The following is an 8,681-nucleotide window of genomic DNA, read 5'->3' on the forward strand; positions in this document are numbered from 1 at the left end:
GTCACTCAACGTAACTAAGGGCATCTATACAAAACCACCAGCCAGCAGGAACCAGACAGAGATGCATTTATCACCACTGCTATTCAATATTGTTCTGGAAGACCTAGCCAGAGCTATACAGCAAGAAAGGGATATATTAAAGCCATCCAAATTCGCAGAGATGAAGAATTGCATTTGGGATTTTCTAAGTATAGGATCATATCATATGCACAAATTCCACAAGAAAATTATTGGAACTCTGAAACTCATCGATAGATTCGGCACAGTGGCAAGGTAGAAGATCAGCATACAAAAATCAGATGGATTTTTTTACACTAATAAAGAGAACTCTGAAAAGGAAATCAGGAAAACAATGCAATTTATAAGAACTACCCAAAAGATGAAATACTTGAGAATAAATCTAACCAGAGAAACAAGTCCTATACAAAGAAAATTACAAAACACTGTTACAAGAACCCAACAGACCTGCAGCAATGGAGCTCAGGGAAAGGAAGACTTAACATTATGAAAATGTCAGCTCTATCCAAAGCAATCTATAGATAAAATGCTATTCCAATCCAGATTCCAACATCATTCTTTGAAGAGATGAACTTAAAACTAACTTTATATGGAAAGAGACCCCAGATAAACAAAGCATTATGAAAAAAGAATAGCCTTCTTTCTCACTTTCTGATTTTAAAACCAACTACACAGCCAAAGTAGTCAAAACAGCTTGTACTGATACAACACAAGACACATATATCATTGGAACAGATTTGAGAACCCAGAAGTAAATCCATCCACGTATGGTCAGTTGATCTTCGACAAGGGGTCAAAATGCATTAAATGGGGACACACTGGGAATACATTGGCCAAAAAATGAAACAAAACCCAAACGTCACACCATATACAAATCACCGCAGTACGGAATAAATACCTAAATGTAAAACCTAGAACTATACAGACCATCAATGAAAACATAGCAGAAAGCCTCATTTCAGAGATTCAAATCAAGACGACAATGAAGTATCACCTTCTTACTCCAACATTAATAGCAAAGTTCCCAAAAGTAGAAAACAACAAATGGTGTCGAGGGTGTGGAGACACTGGGACCTTCCTACAGTGCCAGAGGGACTGTAAAATGGTGCGACCACTATGGAAAGCGGTATGGCACTTTCCCAAAAAGTTGGGAATAGAAACAGCATCTGAGCCAGCAGTCCCTCCACTTGGTAGATATCCTCGAGAAGTGAGAGCTGTGACACAGATACATACATGCACACCCATGTTTGTTGCAGCACTATTCACAGTAGCAAAGAGACAGACACAACCTAAAACCCATCAACAGAAAAATGGTCACATAAACTTCGGTACATACACACAGTGGGATAGTACGCAACACTGAAGAATAACAACCTGCAAAACACCTCACAACACGACGAACCTGGAGGCCATTATGCTGTGTGAAATTAGTCAATCACAAAAGGGCAAATATTAAATAATGAGACCACTGCTGTAAAAAGGTAAGATTTTCTAGCTAAATGAAACATTCTGTGATGGTGGGGTGTGTGGGGGAGGAGAAAATACAGTGACTATTGATAGGTACCATTAACTGATGGTACAGGCTGTGGACTGCTATCATCGTAATGAGACAAAGTGTATAATTTGTTGGGTGTGGGACTGATGCTCTATCTGTTCTGAAAACCTTTACTCAATTCACAATTTAAAAAGTTAAAACATAAAACAGAGTGGACATGTTAGGATAAAATTAGTTATTGACAGATTATGGTTTTCCTGATTGAAAAATATAATTCAAGAGACTCAAACATTAAGTTTATATAGTTCACCAGTTATATTTACATTTTCTATATATCAGCAATAACATTTAAAAATATGAGAATTTCTTAATACACATATTATAAAAGAAAAATAAGTTTATGCCAAAATTCTGTCTGACCTAGAAAGTCAAACATAATAAAAATATAAGTGACAGACTAAAAGATAGATTCAATGTATGTAATCAACAAATGGCTAATTGCAGTATATATAAAGAACTATAACTCACTAGGAAAAACACACAAAACAGAAACTGGGCTAAACACCCAAACAGATAGCAGGAAAAAGTTGCAACAATTTCAGCCACAAAACAAGAAAAGTGCTTATTTCCCCAATGACTTAAACTCGGATATCACGCTTGGTAGAGAGTCTGCCAAAAAGAGGAAGACCCTCAACAAGCTGTGGACGGACTCACAGTGTCTACAACAATGGGGTCAGACACCGTATCAACTGTGAGGACGGCCCAGGATTGGGCAGTGTTTCCTTCTGTCATACATATGGTCACTGAGTCAGAACTTAATGGCACCTAATAACAGATTTTATGAGATCTACATCAGATTTCTGAGAAAATTCTCTTTTTCATACTTTGGCATTTTTTCTCTTTCAACATCATTTTGTTCATGAAGATGCTCCATAGCCATTAGTATACATTTCTTTGTTTTCATCAACTTTGTGTATAAATAACCAACTATGTATCTTCCAGTCAATGACACCTGTAATAACTGAGTCTCAGAACTTCACTGGTTCAGTTAAAAGTTGAGCCTGTTTTCCTGTGCTTATTGACCACTGGTATTTCAGTTATTAACCCAAATATCACTTTATTTTGTTTTGTTCTTACTGATTTGTGTAGGTAGTCCCCCACCTACAACAGGGTTCCATGATGACTCTGTCATAAATTGGTTCTGATGTTTTTCCCGGTTCATTATCATTAAGTGCCTTTAAGTCGGTTCCAACTCATGGAGGTGTTATAGGGTTTCAGAGGAGCAGCTGGCGAGTTTGAATAGGCGACCTTGTGGTTCAAACTGACCTCACAGCCCAGGGCTTTATCCCGCAGCACCACCCCTTGTTTAAATACATGGGGAGTGGACTACAGTTTGTTTGTATGGGTATGTCCTTTTTTGTCTTTTGCTTAAGCAATAATTCCGTGTTCTGAGAACATACAGAGTTGAGTGGTTTTTCTGAGACTGGTCTCACGGGAGTCTGCCTGCAGATCTGTTGAATGACAGAACCAGGTCGCTGGTATGCTCAGCCCATGTTGTACCTGCTGTGTCAGTCTGTCCCACCAAGAGCCTCCTTGGTTTCTGCAGACCAACATGATGTTCTGATTAGCAGCTGGTTTTCTCTGACGCATGTCCAAAGTAAGCGAGCTGAAGTCTCACTATTCTTGTTTCTAAGGAACACTCACTCTAGTTACATTTCTTCTAAGATTGATGTGTTCGTTCTCTAGCTGGTGTTGCTGAGTGCCATCAAGTCAGTTCCAATGCAGAGCAATCCAGCATAGGGTTTCTGAGGAGCAGCTGGTGGGTTTGAACTGCCAACCTTGTGGTTAGCAGTCCAGTGCTTATCGCACAGCACCACACCAGGAGTGGCTCTCTGGCAGTTGCCATATATTCAGAATTCTTCTTTGCATTATTCTCACAGGTGGAGCCGCTGAAAGAGCAGGAACACTAGAAGCTGGAGATGAAATCCTTGCCATTAATGGACAACCCCTGGTTGGGCTCATGCACTTTGATGCCTGGAATATTATGAAGTCTGTACCGGAGGGACCTGTGCAATTAGTGATTAGAAAGCACAGAAATTCTTCATGATACAAGCACTGGTGCTTGTTACAGATTTTTAACTACCTTCTTTTCTCAGTTCCCTTATTTCTTTACCAAATCAGAGTGATGACTTTACACGAATGGGATTCTGAAATAGCAACAGAGAAGCACCAGTATTGTCAAAGACTATAAAAACCTCGTGTTGACTTGTACGTGAAGCCTGCCGCATTATATGTGCTACAGCCACAGAGCTGAACTCTGGAAGCTTCCATGTGGATCATTAAGGTTCATTTTAGTGTTTGTGCCTGTCCCGTCTTTTATGATGGCTGATGGGGGTCCAAGATGTGGCTTATCCTTCTTCATCTGTGATATTTAACTAGACCTTTACACCCCTCTTGCCACCTCTTTCCTGCAAAGTCAATCCTGGTGACTAGTCTGAGGGTACCACAGATGTCAAAACAAAAGGACTATAGTTTCATATAATTTTTTAGTAAAAGTACGTTTAGGCACATTCAATGCAAGGAGAAGCTGTAGATGTGTATACATAACCCTGAAGTGTATACATAACCCTGAAGAGTATATGAGGATAAAAAAGGTGAATTATTATTGTGGGGAATTCGGGGATTATCTGAAAATGAAGAAAAAAAGCCAAACAGAGAAAGATTAATATTTTTTAGTGCGCGTAATGTGCAATCTATGGGTCACAGTTCAAGTCAGTGGGGTTATTGGTCATCTTGGTGCATTGACTGTTTCTGCTTCTAGAAGCGTAGGTCAGTAGGCTGCCGTCCGAGTTAACAGCCCCACGAATGCACTGAGCAGCCATGAGTCCCTGCTCAGAAGGAGCACAGTCCCAGACCAGAAAGCACGTTGCCTCTCGTAGGCTAACGTGTCCTAAGTACGCACAGAAGGCTGACACTGGTCAGCACAGGCGTTGGCAAAAATACCAGTCATTGGGTTTCTATTCTCTGCTTTATGCACCAACCACAAATTAAAATTTTACTAGTCAAATATCCTTCCAGTGATCTTCCATTTACAATCCTAGACGTTACAGTGGTAATCTAAACAAAAGCCCTTAAAATCATTCTTTCAGTGAAGGGACACTTTTTGTTTGGCTGGGTCTCCCCGCCACTTGTTGCTAACTATCGGATCTCTTTCTGTCCCGGGTGTGGTGGCACAGCTCTGCAGTGACAGAAATCTGTGCTGTTTGGGTGTGCTTACCTGGTTTTTGCCACAATTGTTTCCTGGAAGACCATGTGACTCTGGCTGGCTGTGCCTCCTTTGGAAGCACAAGCTTTAGTGTAGCCACTGCCATTTGATGTGCTGCTCATTGTCACCAGTGGACTTTTCTTCCTTCGTACTGTAATCTTTCCTTCAATAAACTCCAAACCTTCATCAGCTTCATTCACCAAATGTAAGAAGATGAAGGAAATGGAGAAACAGGGTCAGTCATCCTTTCAGGGTAAAGTGACAGGACTACCACAAAGTTACCACCCCAGGTCTCGGGGTACAGGCTAACCAAGCGATGTGGTCCTGGGGACATGGGTGGAGGGTCCACTGATCATACATATGATGACACTGAGGTTTCTTTTGAAAACCTACAGCGTAGAGTACAGAACCTAGAAGTCTTGATGCTCCCGATCAAGAAAGGACATCATTTTTCTGACTGACCAAGTCCACAGGGCTGACTCTGAAGGTTTGTGGAGTCAGCCCAGAGGGTTTTCAGACAGAAATGAAGTACCTGGCTCATCCGAGCCAGAGTTCTCATTTTATTACAGGTTATACAAAGGAGAATGCAGTACAGGACTTAGAAACCTGATTCATTTAGCTTCTACGTTTCATTAAAATTACAGGTAAGATACTATAGGAAGTCCGTGCAAGGTGCATGTTTGATTTTTTTTTTTCCAAGTCTGTGGGGTCAGTTTCTTCGTTTCTGCTTTCTTGCCTAAATGCCAAGATTATTTGACTTCAACACTGAAAACTATTCTTTACCTCCACACTTACACAGCTGTGCCTATTATTAAGAAATGCACAGTCATGAGACTAGACAGAAACTTCTCAATGTGGAGCAAGTTAGGCTCTTCTGAGACCACATCTGCAGAGTTCAAGTACAGGGGTAGACCTCCTGCTTCCTCGGCTATGTGAAAGTCATCAGCCACTTCTAGATCGTGCCAGAAGGGTTCCCGGGTTAACCATTGGAATTTACGGGAAGAAGCAAAAGCTCTGTCTTTGACCCTAAAATAGAAAGTAATTTAATTGTCTTCAGTGTTCAAGGCATGGCTAGTATTCTAATTAGTCTGATAAACTCCTACACTTCCCAAAGTGAACACTAATGGTTTTGTCTAGGTTTTCTAACTGGTTGTTCACAATAAGCTATGAGGGTAAATAAGTGTTATAACATGAACATCGTAGATCCAAGAATAGACCGTATAGGTGGGGTTTCATCCTCCCATCCACATCTCATTGAATTTTATGGTTGACTTAATTCGCACCACATTGTTGTATGATAGTATACATTACCCTTTATTTATGTAAAATGAAATGCCTTATATATATTAAAGAGTAAGTGCAATAATATGAAATAGCCTGTACATTTTTTAAATGTTGTCGCCACGTTATGTAAATCCCCATCTCTGTAAACAGCCTTTTTTAAGTAATTTTAAAGAAATAAACACTCTGCTTAGTACTTGCTTTCTTTGTTTCACTGTTTTTGCATCTCGTGAGTAACTTTTAAAAATATCATAATAAATGTTTATCACCTACTACCTAACTATGACTTAAATGAATCAGAAGTACGAAGGCAACATACTGACTCAGTATCACCTAAAACACAAAGGCAAGAGAAATCAAGTCACTTACTCTTAGATGACCATACTCAGGAGCTTGTCACCAGCGTCCTTCAACACAATGTTCTGGCCTTCTAAATCTTCCTTCCCTTTTTCCAGAAACTTTGTCTGATCAAATGGAAGACAGTTGAGAGCACAGAATCCATACACCTGTGGACTCCGGCTGTGGTCCTGCAAGTTAACGCACTGGACTGTGAGGTCAATTTGAACCACAAGATTGGTGGTTCAACCTCACCAGTTGCTCTTCAGAAACCCTATACAGTGTCGCTATAAGTCAGAACTGACGCAACGACATTTAATAAAAAACAACAACAGACTTCTGGTGTGGCACTGTAGGATCAGCCCTGGACTGCGAACCACAAGGGTTGGCAGTTCAAACCCACCAGTTGCTGCTCAGGAACCCTGTACACAGTTGCTATAAGTCGGAACCGACTTGACATTACTTAACAACAACAATATGCCCCGCTGATTTGGGACAAGAGTGCGCTTTAAATAAATGGTGCTGGGAAAATTGGATTTCGTCCTGCAAAATAATGAGTTAGGATCCATAGTATATACAAACAAATTCAAAATGGGTCAAGGGCCTAAATTTGAAAGCTACATAGGGCTGGCTGCATTCTAACAATAGGTTATGACATAGGATAACAAAACACAAGCAAAGGACAAAATTGACAGCCTCATTAAAAACATTTGTTTTTGTCCATAACGCAATTTAACAACAATGTAAGACAACCTACAGAATGGGATAAATGTTCAGGAACAATATATCCGATAAGGGTCTATAGTCAAAATAGGTAATTGATACAACTTGGAAAGAAAAAAAATAATCAAAAACTGGCAAGGGGCTTGAACAGCCATTTCAGCAAAGAGGATATTCAAACGGTCAACAAACACATGATAAAATATTCAAGATTACTGACCATCAGAAAGATGCAAACCAAAGCCACTTGACTTGAAATGGCTAAGAGTTAAATAAAAAATGGGAAATTTAAATAACAAATGCTGGTGAGGATGTGGAGAAACTGAAACTTAGCCACATTGCTGGTAAAAATGAAAAATGATTCATTTTCCACTTTTGATTCAAACTGGGAAACAGATTGGTGATTCCTGAAAAAGTCCAGCCATTGCTGTTAGGTGCTGTTGAGTTTGGTAGTGAAGTGGGTTTCGTGTTGGGCTGGTGACCACAAATACAAAAGTTCAAATCCACCAGCCACTTCATGGGAGAAAGATGAGGCTTCCTGTTGCCACAGAGACTCCCAGCCTTGGAAACTCTCATGGGGTTGTGATAAATCAGAGGCCAACTCAACACCACAAAACAGCAGCAGGTCTCTGAGGCTGTCCACAGGAGCAGAAAGCCTCATCTTTCTCCCACAAAGTGACTGCTGGATTTGAACTGCTGACCGTGTGGTTAGCAGTCCAGTGCTTATCGCTACAGTGCCACCAGCACTCCAATACTACTTCATGTTATAAAGTGCCGTCAAGTTAATTCCAACACAGGACCTTATATAGGACTTGAAAGGATCAATTGGGTGGGTTTGAACTGCCGACCTTGTGGTTAGCAGTCCATTGCTTATTCTACAGCACACCAGACCAAGACTCCTATTCTACCATTGTTGTTGTTAAGTGCTGTCAAATCAGTTCCAACTCATAGCAACCCTGTATAGGGTTTCTGAGGAATGGCAGGTGGGTTTGAACCACCAACCTTGTAGTTAGCAATCAAGTGCTTATCCTGCAGCACCAGACCAGGACTCCTATACTACCATTTGTTGTTGTTGTTGTTAAGTGCTGTCGAGTCGATTCCAACCCATAGCAACCCTGTACAGGGTTTCTGAGGAGTAGCTGGTGAACTTGACCTGCTGACCTTGAAGTTCAAACAGCTTTGCAGTCTGGCACATTAACCCACAGCACCATACCAGGACTCAAGACCCAGGAATTCCACGACTAGATACCTTCCCCAGGAGACCTGAAAGCAGCAAGGCAAATATGTCAATATATGTCTGCAGCGACTTTCACAACAGACAAAACCCAGAAAGCACCTAAATGCCCATCACCAGGTTAGCAGTTACACAAAGTGTGGCACATGCATGTTGTTGTTGTCAGGTGCCATCGAGTCGGAACTGACTCATAGCGACCCCATGCACAGCAAAATGAAATAATGTCCGATCCTGGGCCAACCTCACTACTGCTGCCACACTTGACACCATCAGTGATGTCATCTGGCTGATCCATCTCGTTGGGGGTCTTCCTCTTTTTCTCTGACCCTCCA

The 8,681-nt window shown here is 41.0% G+C and overlaps 1 protein-coding gene across 1 annotated transcript in view; it reads left to right on the plus strand.

Moving 5' to 3' along the window:
• PDZD2 (PDZ domain containing 2) overlaps positions 1 to 3,620 on the plus strand; it is a 362,151-nt gene extending 358,531 nt beyond the window's left edge. Inside the window, exon 24 of the mRNA XM_006873509.1 lies at positions 3,454 to 3,620. Coding sequence (XP_006873571.1) covers positions 3,454 to 3,620 — 167 coding nt within the window. The remainder of the gene's footprint in view (positions 1 to 3,453) is intronic.
• The last annotated feature ends 5,061 nt before the right edge of the window (positions 3,621 to 8,681 follow it).

Source organism: Chrysochloris asiatica, unplaced genomic scaffold, assembly GCF_000296735.1.
Source record: "Chrysochloris asiatica unplaced genomic scaffold, ChrAsi1.0 scaffold00243, whole genome shotgun sequence".
Taxonomy (NCBI): Eukaryota; Metazoa; Chordata; class Mammalia; order Afrosoricida; family Chrysochloridae; genus Chrysochloris; species Chrysochloris asiatica.